General features: G+C 34.8%; 1 protein-coding gene across 4 annotated transcripts in view; it reads right to left on the bottom strand.

Annotated features, from left to right (window-relative positions):
• The window catches only part of LOC126890556 (1-acyl-sn-glycerol-3-phosphate acyltransferase alpha), a 98,716-nt gene that overhangs the window by 28,195 nt on the left and 42,707 nt on the right, over positions 1-27,814 (bottom strand). For 2 of the 4 annotated variants that reach the window (XM_050659582.1, XM_050659583.1), the window contains exons 2-3: positions 5,582-5,759; positions 2,846-2,979 (exon numbers count right to left, since the gene is read on the bottom strand). In XM_050659582.1, coding sequence (XP_050515539.1) covers positions 2,846-2,979; positions 5,582-5,757 — 310 coding nt within the window. In that variant the 5' untranslated portion in view covers positions 5,758-5,759. Of the gene's footprint in view, positions 1-2,845; positions 2,980-5,581; positions 5,760-17,615; positions 17,785-27,550; positions 27,572-27,814 lie in introns of those variants that run through there. The other 2 variants (XM_050659585.1, XM_050659584.1) reach the window with 2 other exon arrangements.

Below are 27,814 nucleotides of genomic sequence, written 5' to 3'. Positions count from 1 at the left end.
CGTATCAGAGCGAGTAACGACTATTGTATCTACTTTGACTACTTCGTACCAATCGTATCAGAGCGAGTAACGACTATTGTATCTACAACAAGGACACTTGATTACTTTCTACCAATCGTATTCCAGCGAGTAACGGACGGGACCAGTATTTTACGAGTGTTATCGAATATTATTATCGGTATGAAGCGTTTTAAGGATATGAGGGTGAGGACTGAGAAATACAATTCTCGATATGATTACCGGTACTCAAATACAAAAGTAACAAAAGTAATCATAGTAATCAAATCATTTTTATCCCTTAAACAGATCGGTGAAGGTCGTTGTTATATCGGAATACCTCTATACAAAATACCTACCTACTGAGAAATACGATTCTCGATATGATTACCGGTACTCAAATACAAAAGGAACAAAAGTAATCATAGTAATCAAAGTAACGAATACTGTAAATTTACTTTATACAAAAGTAACGATTTGTAACGAATACTCGAAAGCAACTACATATAAGCAACATCACTACTATCTAATTAGCCTTCTTCGGTCCATATTTGGACATAGGCCTCCCCAATCCTTTTCCATTCTTCTCTGTCTGTCGCTACAGTTATCCACCTAGAGCCCACTTGCTTCTTGACATCATATGCCCATCTCATGTGTGGCTTTCCTCTGCTTCGTTTATATTCCCACGGTCAGTGGCGTGCTGGCCATATAAATGAATCGGTGCAATCACCGAGAGGCCGCGGCCTCTTGAGGCCGGTCAAAAAGGTTTTCACAAAAATTTTAAATGTAATAAAAAAAATATTTTTTTTAATTTCTAATCGGATGTTAATTTTGCTAATAATATTAATAAAACATTTAAAAAAACTTTTTTAATTGTGAAATACAGCTTAATTAAATGAATAAGACTCTATAGTCTATATACATAAATAGATTGCTACAGATAATATTATTTATTTTCATACATACAAGTATAATTATGGTTTTCCAATTTCCTTCAAACATGTAGGTATGTACTCTGCGGAATAAAAAATGGAAAAACGTCTTGCACATTTTTGACCGAATTATTGGAAGTATCGAAAAACGATTTGATCAAGACAAATCAAATCTAAGCATTCTAAGCACTCTACATCCTAGAAATTTTGATACAATAAAAAATGGTGTACTGAAAAATTAAGAAATTTTTATGTTACCATATTTGCGACTGCAATTAGAGAAGAACTCGTGGATTTTTCTGAAAAATGGATTGTATTAAAAATAGGATTTTGAAAAATACATACTGAGATTATAGAAGATCGAGTTCATGATGAATATGTTCAGTCTACAGAAAATATGAAGGATGATAAAATTATATTATTAATCTAAGTGATAATGAACATGAAGTAACAAATGACAATGTTGATATCGTGAAAACTTCACCTCCGTGTTGTACTAAAAAGTGTAAAGATTGTATAGCTTGCTGTTACGCTGTTTTGCATAAGTACAACTTAAATCAGTGTGCTGTGTGCTTATCCAAATTTAAATAGTATAACATAAAGCATTTATTAGCTCTTTCAGTGACTCCAGTATCTTGCAGAAAAATCTTTTCAACATTGAAATACATAAAAAATCGGTTAAGAAGTACTTTAACACAAGATCACTTTTATGCTAATGGCTATAGAAAAAGAAGCTATGTATGAGCTTAAAAATGATGGAATAATCGACGTATTTGCTCAAAAATCTACTTTAATGCAGAAATTATTGATCAAGATTTAAGTAATTATTTTATAAAATAATCGCAAAAGAATATTTAGATTATTGCGTTGTATTAACGTTTTAAATATTTTTAAATTAACGTATTTGCACTCTACTTGCATTTGTACTCTCTTGTATAATTAATTTACTAAACTTGAGCTTAATACATAATTGAAAAATTCTCAAAGTTGTATTTTACTTTTATCTTAATTACATCAAATTCATATTATATTTATTCAGGAAATTATGGTTTCTGCGTTACTGCATACAATATTGTCATACATGTCATTTATTATTTGTAAGATTATTATTCTTAAATGAAAAATATAGCAAATTAAAAAAATCATTGAATTCGAAGTTTTATGTTTGATTCAAAAATAATTTATATTTTGTTTTTTTTTTGTTTTTTTTTAAATAACGAATAAAACATCCTGATAATAGAAGGTAAAATGAGGATGAGAGGCCGTTTTTCTATAAAATCACCGCTCGCTTGAAAAGTTCCAGCACGCCACTGCCCACGGTCTCCAATTTATGAGAATTTTGTTCCATCGGTCTTCTTTTTGTATTATAGTATGTCCGGCAAATCTTCATTTCAACTTTGCAACATCTTGTCTAACATCCCTAACTTTGGTTTTTTCTCTTATCCACTCGTTTCTCTTTTTATCCAATAGTCTTATGTGCAACAATTGCTTTTCCATTGCTCTTTGCGTTTTTGTGATATTGTCCATGTTTGCTTTTGTAAACGTCCACGTTTGGGAAACGTAAGTGAGAACAGGGAGTACGCATTGATTGTATACCTTTAAGATGTTGTGGATATCTATTGTTTTTAAGGATGTAGCTTAGTTTTCCAAATGTCTTCAAGCATCAAGCATATATTAATAGAGTGCCAATATTATGAACAAAGCTCTCATTATTGCCTACCCAACACCCAACAAGTTATCCGAGATGCTAGGTGATATATGTGATCGATAAAGAATCGAAAAGACATCTTAAATTTGTACATAACTCACAATGTATAACATAATGTATCTTATCTAGTCGCATATAATACCCATGGTTCATGCGACATTCTTCTCTAAATAAAAAAAACTGATCAAATTAAACTGAACAAACTTACCAAGTAAATCTATAGCACTTTGATGGTTTATAAGAACCACGGAACCGCTATCTTTATCGATATTCTCTAGGCCTTCGACTTTGTACTCCAGTCCATAAAACTTTCTGCTCCATCTTAGCAGAGCTGATGGAATTCTATAAAAAGTGTACATTAATTTAAAATATGATGCCACACAGAAACCGAAATACAAGCAAGTGAAAGAGAGTTTCTTTCCTTTCGATTCAGAGACGGTTCAGCATCCCAAACAGCTGTTTCTGTATCTAGACATCTTCAGTTGGACTACCTGAACACCTCTGAATCGAAAAGTAATAAATAAAAATAATAAATAATAATTTAAATCTGAAAACTTTTCGTGGAACTACTTTCTGGTAGCATCCTAAATCTCTGACTTTTACCATTTATAAGATAAGAGACGACGAATAAAGAAGACGAAAAGGACTCTACAATAATATGCAGTCACATTTTTCTTTATTCGTCTAGAAAAAGGTCTGAAAGTTAGTTCCTAGTACTCAAAAAGCTGAACAAAGATAAAAGTGAAGGACAGTTTATGTTTCCTTTCGATTCAGAGGTGGTTCAGCATCCCCAGACAGCTGTTTCTGACTCTAGACGTCTTTAGTGAGGCCACCTGAACACATCTGAGATCGAAAAGAAACGAAACTGTGTATATAAGCGGAATATATAAAAAAAAGTTTATTATAACAGAACGTCTTAAAAGTTGATTATAAAATAATTTTTTATTCAACTTTTAGGACGCTGTAGCGACATTTCTTAAAGAAAAGACAGAATTTGTATTTTTTCTATTTTGGCACAAATAATTATATATAACAATAAAACACTGAAAACGTTTGTTTTCTATATATACTTCCACAAAATTTATTATAACTATGTGACTACAGCTGTTTCGGCAGAGTGCCTTTCTCAAGTGATTTAGTTTACTATGGGTTTGCCTTTTTATAAAGTCTTTAACTGAAGTGGTTGAGGAGTGGGGAGCTGTTTGTCTCGAGTTGGTCATTCAGAATTATATCTGTATTTTTCAATTTATTAATTTCCATAGATTCTAATAAAGATAGCTTAAGGCCTTTATTTTGAATATGCAAAATTTGAAACTCTTCATTAAAAGAATGATTATGATCTAGAAGGTGAAGTGCGTATGTAGAAGTGTCTGTTTTTCTGTTGTTGAAAGCCCTTTTGTGTTCTGCTATCCGTTTGTCAAAGGTTTTGCCAGTTTGACCGATGTAAGTTTTCGGACAGTCACCACAAGTTAGTTTGTAGACACCACTCTGTAGTTGTTTTCTCTTTCGGCTCTTATTGTTCTTAATATATTTGCTTAAGTTGTTGTTAGTTCTGAAAGCTGGTGTTATTCCTTTCTTTTTTATGTATCTGGCTATTTTTGTTGTTATCTTGCCAGTATATGTGATAGAGCAGAAGGTACTGGGTTCTTTCTGTGGTGGTGGATAGACTGATTTCCGGGCTTTCTTATGGAGTTTTATTTTTTCAATTGTTTGTTCGTTATAGCCATTGTTTACTGCTATTTGTTTAATGGTGTTCAGGCGTTAAGTTCTATTTCGAAGTTATTTTTTGACATGGGAATTTCTGTCAGTCTATGTAGCATGCTATGGTAGGCTGCTAATTTGTGTTGTGTAGTATAAGATGATGAATTGTGTATAGTTGTGTCAGTATGGGTAGGTTTATGATATACGGAGAACTCATGTTTGTTGTGTAGTCTGGAAATTGTTACATCTAGAAAGTTTATGGACTTATTCTGTTCTGTTTCTATTGTAAACTCAATATTACTATGAAGTGAATTAATGTATGATAGAAATTGGTCAAGTTGCCTGTTAGTTCCTGTAAAGCATATTAGTATATCATCCACGTATCTCCACCAATATAACAACAAAAATAGCCAGATACATAAAAAAGAAAGGAATAACACCAGCTTTCAGAACTAACAACAACTTAAGCAAATATATTAAGAACAATAAGAGCCGAAAGAGTGAACAACTACAGAGTGGTGTCTACAAACTAACTTGTGGTGACTGTCCGAAAACTTACATGGGTCAAACTGTCAGAACCTTTGACAAACGGATAGCAGAACACAAAGGGGCTTTCAACAATAGAAAAACAGACACTTCTACATACGCACTTCACCTTCTAGATCATAATCATTCTTTTAATGAAGAGTTTCAAATTTTGCATATTCAAAATAAAGGCCTTAAGCTATCTTTATTAGAATCTATGGAAATTAATAAATTGAAAAATACAGATATAATTCTGAATGACCAACTCGAGACAAACAGCTCCCCACTCCTCAACCACTTCAGTTAAAGACTTTATAAAAAGGCAAACCCATAGTAAACTAAATCACTTGAGAAAGGCACTCTGCCGAAACAGCTGTAGTCACATAGTTATAATAAATTTTGTGGAAGTATAGAAAACAAACGTTTTCAGTGTTTTATTGTTAGATAAAATGAACTTCCATCAAGTAACGGTCGAATCCATCAATTAATAATTATATATTTTTCTAAATAATTTTAAAATATATTATCAATTTAAACCGTATTTTTGCTTGTCTTCCACAGTGCTTCAAATGTTGGGAGAATTTCTATTAACCTTCTCAGTACATCGGACCGTTTAAGTGAAAACTTTCATCCCTAATCCAAAATAGTCACAAATTCGTGAAATATACTATACTTTTTGTGCACATTTTATATAAAATTGTATATAACATGTACTTACAAGGCGTTTTTGCTATTTCTTGGATTCAACAACATCAAAGGTATCGGTGCACAAGCAAATATCATGCATAACACTCCAAAACAGGCAAATTTCAGGACATATCTGGCTACGGAGCTGACCGTCCATAATATAGCCAGCAGCGTTAAAGATCCCAAGGTGTAAAGTAGCAGTCCCATATCTGAAAAAATATAAACACTAGTATCAAATGAATATAAACAACATTAAAAACTGATGTAAAGTGAATGGCTATCGTTCTTTTATATAATAACTATTTGGTAAACTACAAAATTATAATCAAATATATGAGTATAGTCAACAGTATAAATCAAGGAGATTAGATTAGATTAGGTTACAATGTAGTCTATGCAGCAAAGACCTCTCTACCCCGTTCTAAAGAAACTCATTGTGTTGTGTTGTGTGTTGTCTTAAAAGCTTGGCAGCATTCACAGCAACACACACAGACCAACATAAAAATATCACGTAGAAAAATTCCTGTAACTGGCTGTATACCATAAATCACAAAAAATAAAAACCTTATCTTGTAAAAGGTATATTTAAAATCCCTAGAAATAGCTATATCACAACAAAACGTTTTCGGAATCAATATTCCATCATCAGTGTTATCACAGGTTACATGCTTTGTAACCTAAAAACTCCTGTTGTCACCTAAACTTTGCCATGTAAGGTCCTACCTACAAATTTTCCAACCTATATGGTTGATGTCATGTGATGCCAGGGGTTAATCTGGAAATATTTTTTACATCCTTTAAAATCGGATAATATAATGTAACCTCAACTGTTTAAAAACATCTCAAGGGTTTTTACCCGTATATTTTAGTGGCTTAAAGCATGTAAACCTGTGATAACACTGATAATGGAATATTGATTCCGAAAACGTTTTGTTGTGATATAGCCTTTTTTAGAAATTTTAAATATACCTTTTACAAGTTAAGGTTTTTATTTTTCAACATAAAAGTCTTGTTAACAATTTTATTTAATCTTTTAAACACGTTGGACACGAATAAAACCTTTTTATTTGTCATTCGATTCTTGTAGTTTCATTTTCAATTTGTTCACATTTTTTCTTTTGTGCCCGAACAGAACACAATCAAAACATTTTGATAAAACAATTTTATCATTTTTACCTATTAAAACAATTTTATCATTTTTACCATTTTTTCTCACACACACACACACACACATTTTTACCTATAGGGCTTTTCATTCACAGTCATTTGTTTCGAGCTTCTGTCATGTGCCACATAAAATTAATATATCTACGTCATACGTTATTGGTATCCACCATGATACAAACCGAAGACGTATGACGTAGATATATTAATATTATGTGACACATGACAGAAGCTCGAAACAAATGACAATCGATGAAAAGCCCTATTGTTGTACGCTATGTCCATCGATAGTGATTTAATTTAATAATAGCCAATTTGACAGAAGCAGATTCAACAATTATCACTTCCTGGCAAAATTTGTTTAGCACCACATCATCACTTATATTATTTTTTTCATTCGTATTTCCAATAACAATATTATAATCTGGACCATTATAATATATTTGGACCAACCCAATGCAGCGATGGTTCGTGGAGAATTAAAATGAACCACACCACGAGCTGGATGAACTAATGCAGACCGCAGATATTGTTAGATTTGTAAACTCGCAAAGACTAAACTGTCTTGGTCACCTAGAAAGAATGCCAGATAATCGAGCTGTAAAAGTAAGTCAGAGATGGAAGCACCAAGGAAACAGAATAAGAGGAAGGCCCGTAAAAGATGGATAGACGACGTAGAGGGGGCCCCGTAAAAGAAGAAGAATATTCTAATCTAGCGCATTCTTTGGATTTTCATATTTGTTTAGTAGAATTAGTAGTTTGTTATAGTTTGTTAATTCTCATTTGAATTAGTAGTTTGTTATCAATGGATAGTTTAAAATTTCTTCCAAATGTTATGAATGAATTTCTAGAACCTGAATGTAATCTATTCCAATAAGCTGATATAGCTCTCTTTTATAAGTGTAATTGATTTTATTAACTAAACGTTAGCAGCATCCAGAAAAACGGCTGAAGAAACTTCCTTTCCTTTCTACATGTGTGCATCTCCTTTCTTCTCCAGTGTTATTCATTGTATCATTTCTTCTCCAGTGTTATTCTGTGTATTTGATCAAGTTCGAATAGAAAAAACACAAACAAACTTCAATAAACTAGGAAAGGTACTTTGTACAAGAAAACTGAAATTAGATTTGAGGGTTAGGCTAGCAAACCTGCGACTTGCTAGCCTACCTTCCCGACTCTGCTGTACAGGCTGGAAGCGTGGACACTTAACGCTGAGACTACTTAGAAGCTGGAAGCATTCTAACTGTGTATATTTAGAAGAATCATCATCATCATCATCATCATCATCATCAATGGCGCTACAACTCTTCGTGAGTCTTTGCCGCGTTTACTATTGCCCTCCATGTTTGTCGGTCCTGTGCCACTAATTCCCATTGTCGCACTCCCATTTTTTCTAGATCTTATTTGACTGCATATTTCCACCTTTTTCTAGGCCGCCCTACAGACCTTCTTCCATCATGCCCTGCCCATCTGAGTCTATTAGCCTTTATATATCTGACTAGATTTTCTTTTCCGAATAGAGACTCTAGCTCGTTATTGTATCTGCGCCTCCATTCGTTTGTCACGCTGTCTCTGCAAGGGCCGTTTATCATTCGAAGGATTTTACGTTCCCACACCAGCAATTTATTTACTTCTCTTTTTGTTATCGTCCATGTTTCGCTTCCATACGCGACTGCTGGTCGTATTATGGTCTTATATATCTGGATTTTTGCACCTCGTGAAAGAAGTTTTGACTTCATTAGATGTTTCATTGCAAAGAAATTTCTGTTTCCTGCCATTATTCGCGTTTCAACTTCTCGCCCTAATTTGTTGTCATTTGTGATTGTTGCTCCTAGATATTTAAATTCTTTAACCATTTCGAAATTATGATCGTTTATAGTAATATAATAAATGATGGTTTTGCTTGTTTTCGATTCAGAGGGTTGCACACCCGCTAGACAGGCTGTTTCTACCATTTCAGGCGTCCTCAGTAGCTTTTGTTAGCATGCACCAGGGTTGCCAGATAAAATTTCAGAATATCCCTAGACGGCAGCTTCAATTTCCCCTAGAAATCCCTAAATCGTATTAATTTGACCTAAAAAAGAAGAAATTGGCAGATGACAGCTGTCAATTTAATTTATAACCTATTAAACACTATGTTTAATCCACTTTAATCATTGATTAGGTAATGTTTTAATGTTTACTTAGGAATATTTATGTCAGGGAACAATAAATAATGACAATAATAGTAATATTTGAACAAAAAGATATTTAATAACAACAAAAAATGGCGCCAGCATAGTTTAATAAATCCCTAGATTTCAAAAAAAATCCCTCCAGAGCTCCAAAAGCTTAAAAAAATCCCTAGATTCGGGGAAAATCCCTAGACATGGTAACCCTGGCATGCACACCTCTGAATCGTAAAATAGCTCCACCATCATTTTAAAGGGAATCTGAAAAATAAATCAAATTTCCCATTAGACGCGATACAGCGACATCTCATAACAAATTGAAGAGTCTCAGATGCAGAATCCACCAATTTAATAAAAATTAAAATGGTAAATAGTGATTTAAACCTGAGACTTTTCGCGTTGAAAGTTCTTACTGGTACATCCTTAATCTGCGACTTTTTCATTTAATAAGACAGCAGACGACGAATATAGAAAACGAAAGGGAAACGATCACATTCCGCCTTCATCCGTCTAGGAAAAGGACAGCAGAGGAACTTTCAGTACTCAAACCCAGTAAAGGAAATAAAATAATAAATGATGGTTTTGCTTGTTTTCGAGTCAGAGGGTTGCACACCCGCTAGACAGGCTGTTTCTACCATTTCAGGCGTCCTCAGTAGCTTTTGTTAGCGTGCACACCTAACTACACCAAAGCTACTGAGGACGCCTGAAATGGTAGAAACAGCCTGTCTAGCGGGTGTGCAACCCTCTGAATCGAAAACAAGCAAAACCATCATTTATTATTTTATTTCCTTTACTCGGTTTGAGTACTGAAAGTTCCTCTGCTGTCCTTTTCCTAGACGGATGAAGGCGGAATGTGATCGTTTCCCTTTCGTTTTCTATTCGTCGTCTGCTGTCCTATTAAATGAAAAAGTCGCAGATTAAGGATGTACCAGTAAGAACTTTCAACGCGAAAAGTCTCAGGTTTAAATCACTATTTACCATTTTAATTTTTATTAAATTGGTGGATTCTGCATCTGAGACTCTTCAATTTGTTTATAGTAATATTTTGCCTTATTCGCCGTCGTTCTTGTTTTGAGACGACCATGTATTTTGTTTTGTCTTCATTTATTTTTAGACCAATGTTCAATGCAGCTTCTTCAAAGCTCGAGAAAATATCCTTAATTTCTAATGTTGATTGTGCTACTACGTCTACGTCATCGGCAAAGGCGAGTATGATTTTTGCTCCCCGAGCAGTTATGTCTGGTTTGAGTTTTGGATACATTTTCCGCATGACATATTCTAAGGCCAGGTTAAACAACAATGGGGACAACAGATCTTCCTGTCTTTAGAAGAATCCTGAAGATATATAGCATGTAACAAACAACGAAGTCATGAGAAGAGATAAAATAATGGAAATAACGAAATCAAAACACGAAATCTGCAATACCTGGGACATATGTCATGCGTGGTAGGAGACACGACGTGCTTATACAAGGAAACATCCAGGACATGAAAAGTATAGGAAGGAGAAGAATCTCATGGCTGTATAACTTTAACCCTATACTGCGCAATGTAGCAGATCTGCTACAACCTATTTAAATAATCATTTCCTTAAATTGTGTGTGTTTAAAACCGTCGCTGTGCTTCGTATCAAGTCTGATACGTCCTTACGTACTAGGAAATAAGGCTGCATACCCGGCAATCGTTTTAGTTCGCGCGTGAATTTTGTTAGTTGTCTGGCAAGTGCCTATTCGCATTGAGCACGTGTTGTAGCTCTTCAGATTTTGGTTGGTTTTTATTCGTTTTTTCGTAATTCTTTTATTTTGGCTGCATGAACTATGTTTAGAAGGTAAGTATTATGAATATAGATCGAGCTAATTTATATTTTTATGAGTAATTTCTTCAAAATTTGCCTCTTTTTACGGTTGTATCAAATCTGATACATTGCGTTTGTTACAGGGTCATTATGTATAGTAAAAAACCTTTGTCGGAGCGTGAATTAGAGGAGTTAGCAGCAAATTTTTGGAACAGTGATGACGACTTGGACAATAGCGACTCTGAAGAATGTTTTAGAGACCAACTTAGATCCTGATGAGAATATTGATATTCAAAGCTTACCAGTAGAGTTTGAAGATGGGGTTACTGTCACAGAGTTTCCAGACCAACCAATAGAACCTATTGCGGAGCCAACTATCATCGATGTCGATGTGGAGGTTGAGCTAATCACTACTCGAATCAAAAATATAGTGTGGAAGAAAAAAAACCTATCCATTGATGAAGTAGCGAAGACTTTTAGAGGAAATACCTACCTTCCTAATGCTATAATGGATTTGTCAACACCGTATGCTTTTTTCAAGTACTTTTTTGACAATGAGTTGATCGAAAAAATTATATCAGAGTCCAACACCTATGTTATTCAAAAGGATCCGAGTAAACCTGCTGGACTGACCACCGCAGATATAAATCAATACCTAGGAATTTGCATTTATATGTCCCTAGTTCACATGCCTAATTGTCGTAGTTATTGGTCCAATTCCCTAGGCTATCCGCAAATAAAAAACGTAATGAGTGAGAAAAGATTCGAATTCATCAGGAAATGTATACATTTCAACGACAATATGAGTTTGGATCAAAATGATGTGGATCGAGATCGTCTTCATAAATTACGGCCCCTTGTCGATCATTTGAACAACAAATTCCAAAGCGTACCATTGGAACAAAAGCTTTCAGTAGATGAGCAGATGTGCAAACCCCACAAGTGGGGATACAAACTTTTCGTTTTATGCGGTGTTAGTGGATATTCCTACAATTTCGAAATATACACTGGTACAGAAAACGATAGAAGAAATCGTCGGGTAAATGAACCAGACCTAGGAGCAAGTGCCAATGTAGTTGTCAGATTATCTAGGATTATCCCGGAACATCAGAATTATGTTGTTTACTTTGATAACTATTATACGTCATTTCCTTTACTCCATTATCTTGCTAACAAAGGTATATATTCCCTGGGCACTGTAAGACGAAACCGTATTCCAACCTGTAAGTTGCCATCTGAGTATGTTTGTGACTTTGAAGGCGTGAAAATATCGTCAGTGGCCTGGAGAGACAACAAGACTGTTTGCTTGTTGTCAACATATGCTGGAGAATTGCAGAAAGGAAATGTTGACAGGCTTGCTAGAAAAGGAAAGCAAAAAATCAATATTGAATGCCATAAGTTGGTTCAGGAATATAACCAACATATGGGAGGGGTGGATCTTATGGATAGCCTCATTGGGCGCTACAAAATCAAAATTAAATCAAAAAAGTGGTATATGAGGCTATTCTATCATCTTCTTGATGTGACGCGTGTAAATTCTTGGCTTCTTTACCGTCGATGTTGCAGCGAAAATGAGGCAGAGAACTGTATGAAACTTGCCGAATCTCGGGCTGAAGTGGCATATTGCTTATGCACCGTTGGAAGTAATCGTTTGCTGAAGAGAGGAAGGCCATCATATCTTGAAAAAGAAATAGCAAAAAAAAAAGAAAAGGTCAGCAACAACAACGTATATTCCTCCAAAAGACGTTAGCCTTAATGTTCACTCACACTGGTCATTGTACAAAGACACAAGACAGAGATGCAAGATGCCAAAGTGTACTTCTTTTTCGTATATTCAATGTTCAAAATGTGGACTACATCTTTGCCTGAACAAAAATAATAATTGTTTTCATAAATTCCATCCAATTTAGTTATTTAGTTATAACATAATATTATACTTAATAATAATCTATTGAAATTTGTTTTGTAAAAATTTCTGCTATGTATCACATATGATACAACAAGATTTTTCAAAAAATTAAAGTTTTTTTGAAAGTTAGATTTTTTTTTACTATTTTCAGGCATAAGTTTATACCTTAATGCAATTAAAAATATTTTTTTTATTACAATACAAAAAATTGCGCACTATAGGGTTAAGGAATGGTACCGATTAACATCGAATGAACTATTCAGAGCAGTCTTATCTAAGATCAGAATAGCCATGATTTTTTTTATTTATTCACCCAACTTTTATTACAATCTATCTATACAATCTCAACTTAACTGTTTAGGTAGAGGTAGATCATAGACAATAAGTGATAGGACTGACAATTTGCTATGACATGTAGGGAGGCATCCAGTGATGCATCCCCATTTTAAACTTAGTCTACAATATTGACTAAAATATAGCCATGATGATTGTCAACCTCCGTCGCGGAGATGGTACCTGTAGAAGAAGAAGATGTATTTGTTCCAAGGTCGAATGACTTACCTGGTACCAAATTGATATGATAGTATGAGGTTCCTTTTTTCTATTATTTTTTTTTAATCTTTTTAGAAAGTTTTTGAAAAGACTGAAACAATAATAGAAGGAAGGAACATTATACCACCTTATAACTTTATTTAATGACGACACGGTTGAATTGTTAATCGCACTCTTAAATCATGTAGCAATGTCTATTGTTGAAACTTTGATCTTGTCATTATTGCGCAAAAGTAACACAAAAAGTAAAATAGTTTTCAAATTAATGTACTTAAACGTAATACTTTTTTATTATTGTGCAAAGGTGCTAGAAAAAAATAAATGGCTTGTTGTATAATTAATGTATTTAAATGAAATACATCAACTACTAATTTAACACGTAGGTCTAACTGTAGTAAAATTTAATGATCTATAAATTAGTACCCAAGTACCTAGGTATATACAGTGTGGCAAAGCCAAATGGAATAAATTCATTATTTCGTGAAAAGCGATTTCTAGTTTTAAATTATGATTTTTTGGCATATATATCATACTAGTGACGTCATCCGTCTGGGCGTGATGACGTAATCGATATTTTTTTTAAATGAGAATAGGGGTCGTGTGCTAGTTCATTTGAAAGGTAATTGAATTATCTATTCAGTAATATAAACATTAACATAATTATTTATGAAGGGTGTCAAAAAACATTTTTTTTTTATTAAATTAATTTACACAAAATAAGAATGTATGTACCTAATTTATTTAATTCAAAACACATTTTACTGCTGTCATAACACATAAATAAAATGTTTATTTGACAAATAAACATTGCTTTTCGCTTAAATTAAATGTTCAAACTGCCAAGAGGCAGGTGGGTTGAACATTGAATTGAAGTTAAAAACCCTTTTTAGCAGGTTTTTTTTCTTCCTGAAATGTATTTCCGTTAAAGGAGGTGCTTCGGACCCTATCATATGATTTTACAATTCCTTTTTCGATATTTTCGTTGTGGTTTAAGTGATAATTTTAAATATCTGTTTTGTGCGAGTTGGTTTTCTGTAAACTTTGGTTGAATATCCTGTAATACCTCCAACCTCCACCATAATGTGGGTTATGTGGGTTGTTTGTCTTGTCGGTGTACGATGCATGAATATCTGCTAAACTTAATCAGTGGCGTAATAAACTCCGTCGGGGCCCCCTCCCGCAGAATTGGAAATGGGGCCCCCTTTAAAAAGTTACTAAATGCGACATGTGTAACAAAAACTTATGTGTTATAGCCTAGTAATTGAACGTGAAATACGGAGATACCGTGTAATTTTGAGTGTCACCACCGAAGTGGTTAAGTCGATACTTTTCAAGCTATTTGCGAGTGAAAATGTTTATTGATCAATAAGAAAACCACGTTTTCAGGCGGTTTTTCGCAAATGACTCAAAAAGTAAGTATTTCATTGAAAAAATATTCTTAGCAAAAATGTAGATTATAAAAAAATGATGTCTATCTACCCAGTAAAAGCAAAGCTGTAGCTTATGAAAAATTCTTCTTTTCGGGAAAAACTCATTGAAACTTTTTGAAAGTGTTTAAAAATAGCTTTATTTTTATAGGGGGAGATTTTCACGATTTTCTTTACCAAAAAAGAGGGACCAACTTAATTTTAAGAGGGACCATAAAAAATAAAAATAAAGCTTTTTTTAAACATTTAAAAAAAATGTTAATGAGTTTTCCCCGAAAAGTGCTTCATTTCTTGATTATTTTACGTTGAAATATTGGATTTGGAATTTGACGAATAAGAACAATTTTTCATGAGCTTTAACTTTGCTTTTACTGTGTCGATTGACTTCACGAATAAACCATTTTTTTTGTTTTTAAGCTCTATTTTCGCTAAAAATATTTTTTTAATAAATTCGATAAAAATGTTTGAGTTATTTGCGAATGACCGCCTAAAAACTTGTTTTTTTTTTGTTAGAGTGCAAGAATGATATCTTGCGGGTGTCTGACTCTACGATTTTGTTATTACAAAACTTTTAATTTTCAATTTAAAGTACATCTATATTTATAGCCAGGGAGGTAGTGTCAAATTTGACCGGAGCATTTTAGCATGGCTGCTTTCTTTTTATTTAGTTAGGTATTCCAAAGCTTATTAACAAATGATGTGTCAGCTGGCCCAAAACCGGGGATTTTAGACAAGAAAAGGTAAAATATGAAACTTGATGGAAAAACGCTACAACTTATGTCAAATATTTATCTACGTGACTTACAATTCTTAATAGCCTTGCTGACTTCTCTCCTAGCTTTCACTCAGGCAATCCGGGTTCAAATCCTGGCGTTGATTTTTTTTTTGTTTTTAAAATTGACATTTTATTTTGAAAAATAATTATTTTTATAATAAGGGCGTTATTCAGCGGAATACTGGATTTATTGTGTTTTGATTGATTTGCACACTTTCGATAGCTATTTTCTATTGGATATATGTATTCCGTTTGGAAGGAATCGGCTGTAACCACTGGATATATTTCATGACAAAGCTATTTAGTATTAATTTAACTCGCTCCTCATACAAACAAACATCCATTTTTATATACCTATTATAGAGAACAGGGAAATATTTAGATTGCTATTAAAAATGGGGGTTGGTGATAGAAAAGTGAAAAATTAGGGTTGTATGTATCTTTTGGTTCTACATCATATTACATTAAGAAAAAAGAGTTGGTCCAAAAAATAAAAAAAATGTCGGGAGGGGGTGGGGAGGGCAACCCCCTTTTTCACGTAGATTGGTCGTACTAACTCAGGAAGCTTCAGGGGTTAATTTACAACAACTTTGCTTATTAAGGTCAATCATAATATTTATGACCAAATGAGTTCTATTTCATAAGTTCTATGCATAATTATATAAAAGACATACAGATTTTTTTATATTGTCTCGTATAAATAATACAAATGTGGTATTATAAAAATAATTATTTTTCAAAATAAAATGTCAATTTTAAAAACAAAAAAAAATTCAACGCCAGGGTTTGAACCCGGATTGCCTGAGTGAAAGCTAGGAGAGAAGTCAGCAAGGCTATTAAGAGTTGTAAGTTGTAAGTCACATAGATATATATTTGACATAAGTTGTAGCGTTTGTCCATCAAGTTTAATATTTTACCTTTTCTTGTCTAAAATCCCCGGTTTTGGGCCAGCTGACATATCATTTGTTAATAAGCTTTGGAATACCTAACTAAATAAAAAGAAAGCAGCCATGCTAAAATGCTCCGGTCAAATTTGACACTACCTCCCTGGCTATTAAATAATAAAGATTGTCGATCTCTTGTCAGACAAATTTACAGCCTCGTTTCGTTAGTCCGACAACGTAAATATGTTAATGACGCGGGATGAGGAAACGCGTCCAACCTGCGCTGTAAAATTTTTCAGAAAGTGGTTACTTTAAACGTATGTTTTTCACCCCCCAAGTGGAGGGTAAGTAGAACCAAAATCCAAATTGTCAAGCAAATCCAGCGTGACGCTGATAATTACACTCCAAAACGGTCATTTAATGGGCTATCAGTGTATTCATGCACTGTTTTTGACAACTTACATTTTTCATCTTTCATGTAATTGTAAAATAATATAAAAATGGCACATTTTTACATATCTTAGATGACAAGATGGGACACTGACATATTGGGGCCCCCGCAAGCTTCAAAACTCAAACATGTAATAATCCATTTTCTGTATAATAGAGAAGTTTCTGTAGAATAGATGGACACCTTACAGAATCTATAGACATAGTCAACGAAATAAGGCACGAAACTCATTGAGCCCAATTCTCTTCAATTTAATCATGAATGAAATCGCCAACAGCATTTACAAAGGCAAAGGATACAGAGTGGGAAACAAAGAAGTAAAAATACTCTGTTATGCAGAAGACACAATATTGACAGCCCATTCTGTGGGGGCCTCTGGCACGCCTCTGGAAACTACTGCCGATAATTGTATCGAAATACTAAATGTAAAGAGAAACCCCATTTCTAGATTTAGAAATATTGTTCTAAAATTCGGCAAATTGCGATTCTCAAATCTTTCAATGGTCACGTACAAAGCATTATAGTTTATTGTCGTCACCATAAAAGTTTCGGAGTCTGAAAAGGATTAAGTTTATAGATATGAGATGATTCACTTGCCGAACATGCCTATTTACAAATTTACGTTCTTAAATTTAAACAAACAACGTAAAATAATATAACAATAACAGATTTTTACATAATATCAAACGACAATATGGGGCGCCTGATCGATTGGGGCTCCCCCGCAAGCTTCATGCTGCGGTGGCCTCTGTTACGACCCTGAACTTAATTATCATTATTTCCTTATCTAATCCCTATTAGTCCTTATCTCCATTATTAGCAACGCTACACAATCAATGAATATTAACTTGTGAAATAATGCAATGATAAATCAGAAACAGTTCGATGAAAACAATTTACTGTAGGGCTTCATTATTTATTATTCTTACATACTTACATCTTTTGTTATCTGTATTGATAAACCGTTTCTTAATATTCGGCGATAGAATAACAATGAAAACACTTGTAATTCTTGAAACAATGTCAGCAATTGATCGTACGAAGGTCGACTATCAAGTGCATAGGTTAAAATGATGTTTCTAGGTTGAATAATGTCATTATTGGATGATTATATGACATATCTAAATCTCTGAAGATCTCGTAAAGTGTTCTAATTTATTGACTTTTTATTGTAATATCCAAATGTTAATTATTTTAAATCTACATATTTTGTAGGTTTAATAATGTCGTTCTTAGAGATTACATTGACATATGAACATCTCTAAAAGTATTATATCATGTAATTTTTATAGATATTAAAATTCCTTTATAATCCGCTAATTCCGCTAATTAATTATTCCGCAAATCTAATAAGTAATACCGACCTGACCGAGGCCAGCGGTTCAGAGAGAATCAAATATGCGCTCTCTGAAGAAACCCTTATAGGGTTTCTTCAGAGAAACAGAACAAGTGGGTCGCGGTGGAGGTGGAGGTCCCGGTCGATGTCGATATCCATGTAAAACAAACACATTGCACTGTAGTGAATGAAAGAAAGAGAACAGAGCAGGTAATTCGCGGTGGAGGTTTAGCGCGATGCCATCCAGGAGGTTTAGAGATTAGATTATGTGAGGTCGTTAAGGCTATGGACCCTCTCAGCACTTCGGTCTATACTTTATACAGTGCATACCTTAATCTAGTTAAACTCTACGATGCCAATACTTTCTAGGATGCCAATACTTCTGATGAAGTTGATTAGCATCCTAGGTGACTTGTTTCCTATGTCAGAGGGCGTTAGGGTGACCTCTTCTAGGAATTTTAGTCGTTTGCAGAAACAGCGCTACGCAATTGCATAGAATGTGTTCTGCCGTTTCTTTTTCGTTGTCACAGAAACGACAGTTCTCACTATCTGATTTGCCCATTTTTTTGAGATGATATCTCAGAGGGCAGTGACCAGTGAGAAGGCCAGTGACCATTTTTATATATTTTTTACTCATTTCGAGAAAGCGGTTTGTTGCACTAGGCGACACCTTTATGAGCCTTTTTGCTTGCCTTTGTCCTGGTGTGTTGGACCAGTATAGTTGTAGTTGATTGAGTTCCCAGGTCCGGAGTTCCTCTCTGATGTGGCTTTTTGGTAGTCCACAGAAGGGTTCTGGACCTTGAAATGGGGTATTGGCCTCTTCTTTTGCGAGGCTATCAGCTTCCTCATTTCCTGCAATTCCCTTGTGACCTGGCACCCACATCAAAGTTACTTTGTTGCGTTCCGCCAGCTTCTTAAGGGATTGTTTACATTCCCAAACCAACTTTGACTCACAAGTAAATGACTTTAGAGCCTTTAAGGCAGCTTGGCTGTCTGATAAAATGAAGACTTTTGCTCTACGAGTGTCTGGGTTGAGACATAAGCGTAACCAGGATGATCCTAAGGGGGGGGGTTACAACTACCTGAATGGGGGGGTTACAACTACTGGAAGGTCTCTGAGGGCTATGGTGTTAAGCGTATAGAGCTCAAAGTACATCCCAATGGGGGGGGGGGTTACAACCCCCAAAACCCCCCCTGGTTACGCCTATGGGTTGAGACATTCTTGGGCACTAATCTGTATGGCATGTATTTCTGCCTGAAAGATAGTTAGGGCGTGTCCAAGAGATTTGGATAGCTTGAAATTCGGCCCAGTAACTCCCACTCCTGTCCTTTCATCTATATTAGATCCATTCGTATCCCATACGAGTGAACCTTCCTCCAGTTTCGGTTCAACTGTTTCATCCATTTGGTGGTTTTTTATGACCACTTCAAATGGTGTTTCAAAGTCGAATTTGACTGGCATGACGTCTGTCGGCTTATCCTTAGAATTCAAAGGAATTTCTTCAGAAATTTTAAGATGGCCCACTAGATCGCCAGGTTTCATTATTTGTGTCTGTCGCAGCTTTAAGGCGGTGGTTACTGCCTCCCTCCTTATGCAGAACTGCAGGGGAGGAAGGTTCAGCATCGCCTCCAAGGCTGCCGTGGGGCATGTTGACATTGCCCCTGTGATTCCCAGACAAGCTAGCCGCTGCACTTTTTGCAGCTTGGCATTAGCTGTTGTTTCTTGTGTTTTTGGCCACCATACGAGTGATGCGTATGTGACCATCGGCCTAATAATCGTTTTATATGTCCAGAGAGTCATTTTCGGTTTTAGGCCCCAAGTCTTTCCAAATGTCTTGCGGCAGGTCCAATTTGCCACCAAGGCTCTGGATAAGATTTTTTCAATATGACTATTCCAGGTGAGTTTTTGATCTAGGGTTACCCCCAGATATTTTACTTCTCTGGAATAGTCAAGTGTGATGCCATTCATAACTGGAGCTTGTAAATTGTATTTACGTCTCCTTGTGAACGGTATGAGAGTCGTTTTACTAGGATTGACATTTAAGCTCTCCTTCGAACACCAGTTTTTGATTTCGTTTAGAGCAGTTTGCATGAGACTAGATATAGTCTGGTCATGCTTGCCCCTAATTGTAACAAATAGGTCATCTGCGTAACCTTGAGTTGTAAAACCAGAATCATGCAACTTAGTAAGGAGGTCATCCACAACTAGAGACCACAGCAGAGGCGATAGTACTCCCCCTTGCGGGCACCCCTTTACTGCTGTCACAGTTACAGACTCTCCCCCAATACTAGCTGTGATGATTCTGGTTTTTAGCATGGACTGAATCCATTGTATTAGTGAGGCTTCAATACTCCTCTTTACTAGTGCTCTTTTTATGAATTTATATGAGGTGTTATCGAATGCTCCCTCTATGTCAATGAAAGCGCAAAGAGCTATTTCTTTTGCCACTATTGTCTTTTCAATGTTTCCAACAAAGGAATTTAGAGCATTTATAGTGGATTTGCCTGTCTGGTATGCAAATTGATGTTTGTGAAGCGGTTTCCTAATTAGAATTTCGCTTCTTATGTGGTAATCTAGTTTCTCCATTGTTTTTAGGAGAAAAGAGATGAGGCATATAGGGCGATAAGACTTTGGTTCGTCCGTAGGACGTTTCCCCGTCTTTGGTATAAATACCACTTTTGCGTCCCTCCAAGTTTTTGGAATGTGACCCAGCACAAGGCTTGCTATGAAAAGCCGCTGTAGTTGCGGCTGTAGTTGCGTGAAGCCCTTTTGAAGTAAAGCAGGAAAAATTCCGTCCTTGCTCGGGGATTTAAAAGGTTTGAAGCTTTTAACAGCCCATTCGATTTTGTTTTTTGTAAAGATTTTTGCCGCTAGCTATCTGCCGGATCTGTTGAGGCCCTTTGGAGCCTCTGCCAGCTGGATGCTTTGCGGTTCATCTTCTAGTACTTGTTGAGAGCCAGGAAAATGAGCCTTTAAAAGCTCTCTAATAGTTTCCGTTAGACTCTCAGTGTAGTCACCATTCAGCTTTTTAATCAGTCCGATTTCATTTGAGTGATCTTTTGAAAGAACCTCCAGGAGGTTCACATCGATGCTATTGAAAATAAAATGAGTTTGTTTTACATGAATGTCTACTGCGCGGCCTACAAGGATGCTTACCTGTGATTGGTCCGTTCGAAGCCAAGTTGTCATTACCTGCGCTATCTGAGTTGATACTTTTTATATAATCCCTTTTTGTATTCAGTTTATTTTTAAATTTCTAAAGTAATTAAATCAAGTAAATTTTTTGAAATATGAAGGAGGATATGATTATTTACAGCTGACATTTCATCACTATCATCACTTGACTGACACAACATCGCGAAAGCACAGTCTTTTTGTCATTAAAATTTCAATAAACTACTTCACTTGGTAGTGGTTCTAGCTCAACTGACAGCGCAGGTGACCTCCTTGCTATCTGCTGTCGACATCGACCGCGACTTAACTAGTAGCATCCACTGCGATTTACACCTCCACCTCGACCTACTTGTTCTGTTCTTGTCCTTAGGGTTTTCTTTTACATGGATGTCTACTGCGCGGCCTACAAGGATGCTTCCCTGTGATTGGTCTATTTGAAGTCAAGTTGCCATTACCTGCGCTATCTGAGTTGATACTTTTTATATAATCCCTTTTTTGTATTCAGTTTATTTTTGAATTTTTATAGTAATTAAATACAGTAAATTTTTGAAATATGAAGGAGGATCTGATTATTTACAGCTGACATTTCATCACTATCATCACTTGACTGACACAACGTCGCAAAAGCACAGTCTTTTTGTCATTAAAATTTTATTAAACTACATCACTTGATAGTGGTTCTAGCTGGATTGAGAGCGCAGGTGACCTCCTTGCTATGTGCTGTTGACATTGACCGCGACTTAACTAGTAGCATCCACCACGACCTACATCTCCACCTCGACCCACTTGTTTTGTTCTTACCCTAAGAAGGGTTGAAGTTGAAACTAGTTAGTGCTTTTGGCGCTCTATGAACTAACTAAAATAAGACGGCTCTTGTTTCAGTTCACAACGAAATGATTATTTATTATTTTTATAGTTCTACTCCTAACTGAGTATTGGGAACTAATCTTTGTTGGAATTTTACCGTGCTGGACAGGCGGGAAGTGAGATGCAGCTTGATAGATCTCCCTCGGCCTTCTTTGCCCCGGCAATTCGTTGGTTTGGAAATTTTAGAAGCCACGAATGGTGTAACCAGAAGATTAGTTCTGATAAAGTTTTGTTTTTAATATTGTTAATATTAAAAGTAAAACTTTCGTTCGTATTTAGCAGATGCCGCCATCATATTCAGGGCCGGATTTACCCCCCCCCCACATTCCGGGGGCCCCCACAAAGCGCCAAACGTAAAAAAATCAGCACATTATTCACATAGAGTAATTTTTGTTAACCAATTAACTGTGATATTTTGTTACATGGAAGGCTTGACTTCTGTTACAAGATTTTTCATATTGTTGCCAAATCACGGTCATAGAGCAGAAGATATATTTAATTCTCTAATGACAGTTTTGAGTGGAAAATACAATGGTGTGCAGGCTAAAATTAGAGAATATAATATCCAGGTGTTGTGGATTCCGTGTGCCGTCCACTCTCTAAATTTAGTTGCAAAAGATGCAGCTGAGTGTTGTCCTGCTGTCATAGCATTCTTTGATTTCTTGAGAGAGAGAACTATATGAACTATATTTTTTATTTTTCGCTTCCTCTACATATACATACCTACATAGATACAACTTGTTAATCGAATAGAATAGAAATATGCTTTATTGTCACTGAAAATACAAATTTTATGGACAAAGCTTAATTAAAGTCAGAAAAAATAAATAAATAATATCTAACAATAACAATAACAAATACAATTTTCTGAAATTTGATAAATCGTCAATATAAAAAAAAATATACATAAATACAAAATATAAGTTAATAAAGTAAAGAAAAAAAAAACAAAATCGATATATTGCAACAATTTATAGAAATTGCAAAGTGAATATACAACAAGGTAAACTATTTATAGACATAGGAACTAATAAGTTTAAGCTGCTGCATGTGACACCCAAATATAGATAAGTTTGGTTACTTGTACATTACTGTAATTTCTTAGTTAGTCATTAAGAAACTCTTCTACTGAATAATATGGTCTTTTAGATAGATGGTCTTTTAGATAGAAGATGGTTGTATAGTTTTTTTGCGGAATATAATATAGATTTCTTTACTAACTCAGAGGACGGGATCGGTAAATAGACATCAAAATTTTAATTTCTGGTGGAGTAGTCATGACGAGGCCTTGCTGGAAAGACATGCATGTGTTTACGAATTAAGCAAACAGTTTCTAAAATATATAAAGATGTAAGGGTTAAAATGCCGTGATCTATGAAGTAACTTCTGCAATGTGTTGTTCTTCTGAGGCCAAACAGATACCTTATTGCTCTTTTTTGTAATTTAAAAATAACATCTAATTGGGCAGCTGTACTAGAACCCCAAAAAGGAAGACCATATCGAAGATGAGACTCGAACAAAGAAAAATATGTTAGTTTATAAGATGCTAAATTGAGTTCTTTCGAAACAGATCTTATAGTATAGCAGGCTGAGGCGAGTTTCTTACTTAACACATCGATATGAAGGGACCATTTGAGGTTGCTGTCTAAAAAAATACCAAGAAATTTTACAGAATCAACGGTAGAGATCTGGCTGTTGTTAACAAGCAGGGGTTGAAGAGCACTTTTATAGGATAATGCTACTGTCTTATCCACGTTAAAAGAGATTAAATTAGAGTCAGACCAGGTTTTTATCGTAAGCAAATCAGAAGTTATAGTTGTATGAAGAGATGCAATAGTTGAGTTGCTCCAAGTGATACTGGTATCATCAGCAAAAAGAAAAATTTTTCCATCGATTTTTAAGTTAGTGATGTCATTTATAAAGATAAGGAACAATAGAGGACCCAATACTGAACCTTGTGGTACTCCACATACAATGTTTTTGAGACTAGAGTCAGTATCATTTGCTCTAACTAGTTGTTTCCTATTATTCAAGTAAGATTGGAACCAATTCAAAGAAATACCTCGAATCCCATAGAAATTTAGTTTTTTAATCAAAATGTGATTTACACAATCAAAAGCTTTGGCATAGTCACAGAAAACAGTGGCAGTATAAAGATTATTGTTTAGTGCTTGGTAAACCTCATGAAACACAGAAAACAAGGCATCAGTGGTACATTTATTAGTTAAAAAGCCGAACTGATTTTGGGATAAGATGTTGTTATCAATGAGAAAGGACATAAGACGGGTTTTAATGAGTCTCTCAATAATTTTTGAAAGTACCGGTAGTAAGGCAATAGGTCTATAGTTGCAAGCATTAGATTTTTCACCACCCTTATGAAGGGGAATAATAATGGCTATCTTTAGGCACTCTGGGAATTTGCCTCTTTCAAAGGAATCATTAATTAGTGAGAAGAGGTTTTCCAACACATTTTCTGTGAGATTTGAGAAGATTTTTATGGATAGTCCATCAGTACTACAGGATGATTTGCTTTTGATACTATTGATAGTTTGGATCAGTTCAGATATATCGATTGGTCTTAAAAAGAATGAATTCGAGAACACTCCTGAATTGGGGAGATAGGAAATGGGATCTTTTTGTGGCAAAATAGTAGAAGTTATATTTTTACTCACATTAACGAAATATTCGTTTAGATTTTCCGGGTCTGGAAGGGCAAATGTTTGAACTGCGTGAGTTCTATTTCGAAGATCGTTTATTATGGACCAAGTTTCTTTTGCAACATGTTTAAAATGTTAATCGAATGTTTAAAAGTTGGGTCTCGAGAGCATGGCCGACCGTGGCAGAAACAGTATTGTACCTAAAAGAGTAAATACTACTAGATGGTCATCTAGAAGTGACGCCGCAAAAGCACTAGTTAAAGGTTATAAACAGATTGAAGGAGCAACAATTTAAAACTCATAGCGATGCAAATAGTTTGTATAATCGAATGTGTTTAGGTACTGGAAACAGGAATATTTGCAATATTCTGGAATGAAATCTTAGAGAGGGCAAACAGCAGTTGTATTCTCCAAAATCCAAATATTGGCCTTAATTTAGGAGTGGCGGCACTTATATCACTTAAAGACTTTATATTTTTTTAAGGAATATTCGACTGACTCCACTGGATTATGAAACATCTCCAGAGACTGAAATGACAACATCAGACAAATTTATTACTTAAAATTGTTTCGCTATTATAGATCACTTCATTTCCTCTTCAAGTAAGAGGCATATGAATCCACTCATTAAAATTTTGGATTTTTACATAATTTGGAAAATTTAATTCCCAATGAAATTGAAGCTCACTCACTGAAGCTTACCAACATTTATTACAGCAATGATTTAGATGAAAACCTAGGTGTCGAACTGGTACAATTGGTAGAATTTTTAAATTCGTTTAAAGAGGAAATTGGCTCATCAAATAATAAGTAAAGATAAAGTAAATGAAGTCCCATTCAACATTTAAATAAGTAAAGAACTTCAAATCTACCGACTGCTAAAAGAAAGAATGTGAATGGTGCGTTTCCAAACATTGAGGCGATTGAGGTGACACTTCATTTAAGTATATTTTTATTTAAATTGTATTTTTTATTATTTAAAATTATATTTATAAAAGTGCTATAAAAGAGGTAGTGTGCTTCACTCGAGTGTTGGTAGGCCGAGGTTTAAATCTTAGCGCCGGCAAGAACAACTAGACCTTTTTAAAAATGTCTATAGGCCCCAGGTCGACTCAGCCCGGATAAAATGAGTACCTTGGGTAAAACCAGGGGTAGGTAATAATAGGCGGTTGAAGCGTAGCACTGGCCCTGTTACCTTCCTTGTATACCGTAAGTCCTAGATATAGCAGACTACCCTGCTATAATCCCAAAGCCACGAAAGCGGTATAAAACGGGAGACTATTATTATTATTTATAAAAGTAAATCAACATTTTTTTTTATTTATAAAAGGGATAACCGTTAGTTGGCTGTATACCACAGTTATAACACCAATTCTGCCCAGGGGCCCCCACTGCCTTAAATCCGGCTCTGATCATGTTATTTCGTTTGTGGACCGAGTTTTAGTGGTTCAGAATATGAAGAAACCCCAAGAAGGGTTGAAACTAGTTAGAGTGCTTTTGGCGCTCTCTGAACTAACTAAAATAAGACAGCTCTTGTTTCGGTTCATAACGAAATTATTATGTATTAATAAGTAATAACTTAAATGTGGTGACTGCCCAAAATCTTACATAGGTCAAACTGGTAGAACCTTTAACAAACATATAGCAAAACACAACAGGGCTTCCAATAACAGAGAAACCATTCTTTTAATGACCAATTTCAAATTCGTCATATTAAAATAAAAACATTAAGTGATCCTTCTTAGAATATTAATAAATACAGATATAATTCTGAATGACCAACTTGAGACAAATTTGAGAAAAACACATCACTTGAGAAAGGCTCTCTGTCGAAATAGCTGTAGAGACATTAATTTGTAATAAATTTTGTGGAAGTATTAAAAACAAAAGTAGATAAAAGAAATTTGCAACAAGTAACGGTCAAATCCATCACTTATTTAGTAACTAATAATTTTCGGAGTAATAATTCAACTTTTGCTTCAAAATTCAACATTGCCATTTTTTGAGAATGATACTCTCGCGTACAAAAAGAGTTTCCTCAGATATCCATTCGTTACAGAAAGAGTCTTCTTCTTCTTGTGCCACTCTTATCGGAGATTGGAAATCATCAAGGCTATCCTGAAATTGTTTAAAGCGGACCTAAATAGTTAATTAGTGGTGCAGCCAAACCACTCTCTCAAATTCCGCAACCATGACATTCTTCTACGGCCTGGATTCCGTTTTCCTTCTATTTTTCCTTGCATTATATTTTGAAGTGATGCGTATTTATGTACTCTCATCAGGTGACCCAAATATTCGAATTTTCTTCGTATAATAACTTATAGAAAGAGTAGGTAGGTATCCTGAGTATATTCATAATTTTATTTGTATTTGTACAGCCTTGCATTATTTATATTTTACATATCTTTAAGTTTGGGACAACATTAAGAAATCCAATGAAAATTATATTTATTATTATTCTTCTTCTTAGCCTTCTATTGTCAATTTTTCTCATTGATCTCTATCCTGAGCAACATACTTCCAATTTTTGCTACTATGTATTTTGTTTTATATGATCTACTCTTCTCATCTGTGGTCTTCCTCTTGGTCGTCTACACGATGTCTAGTCGATGGAATTAGTAATGAACAAGCAAGGAAGAAGAAGAAGATCTATTGCTCGAGTGATAACTAAATTGTTGGAAAGGATGATGGTGGTTGGGAACCAATCTGACAGATTTTAGTTTTGGCACGAAACTGTAATAACTTGTTTTGAATAGTCAATAGATACTTTCATGTCTCTCTTCTTATTAAATTTTTAAGATTTAAAATGATTTTTTCTCAAATAAGTAGGTACTTACTTATACTCCAAACTACAGTTGTAAGTTCTTATTGCACAGGAATTGGTAAAACAAAACAAATAATGATGTTTTAAATAAAAGTAACATGTATTAAATAATTCAATTTCACATCTAAAAGTTATTATTGCTTCAAAGATTAGCAAGGTCAAAGTCACGAGCAGTCCATGTGTTGCGCCATAAATATTAGGTAATACCTTTAAATTCATCAAAATTCTTCAGTGCTTTTGTATGTAGTCGTAAAATAAACCAGGTTGCTAATTATCG

Source organism: Diabrotica virgifera, chromosome 8, assembly GCF_917563875.1.
Source record: "Diabrotica virgifera virgifera chromosome 8, PGI_DIABVI_V3a".
Classification (NCBI taxonomy): Eukaryota; Metazoa; Arthropoda; class Insecta; order Coleoptera; family Chrysomelidae; genus Diabrotica; species Diabrotica virgifera.
This window is presented reverse-complemented; position numbering and strand designations above follow the sequence as displayed.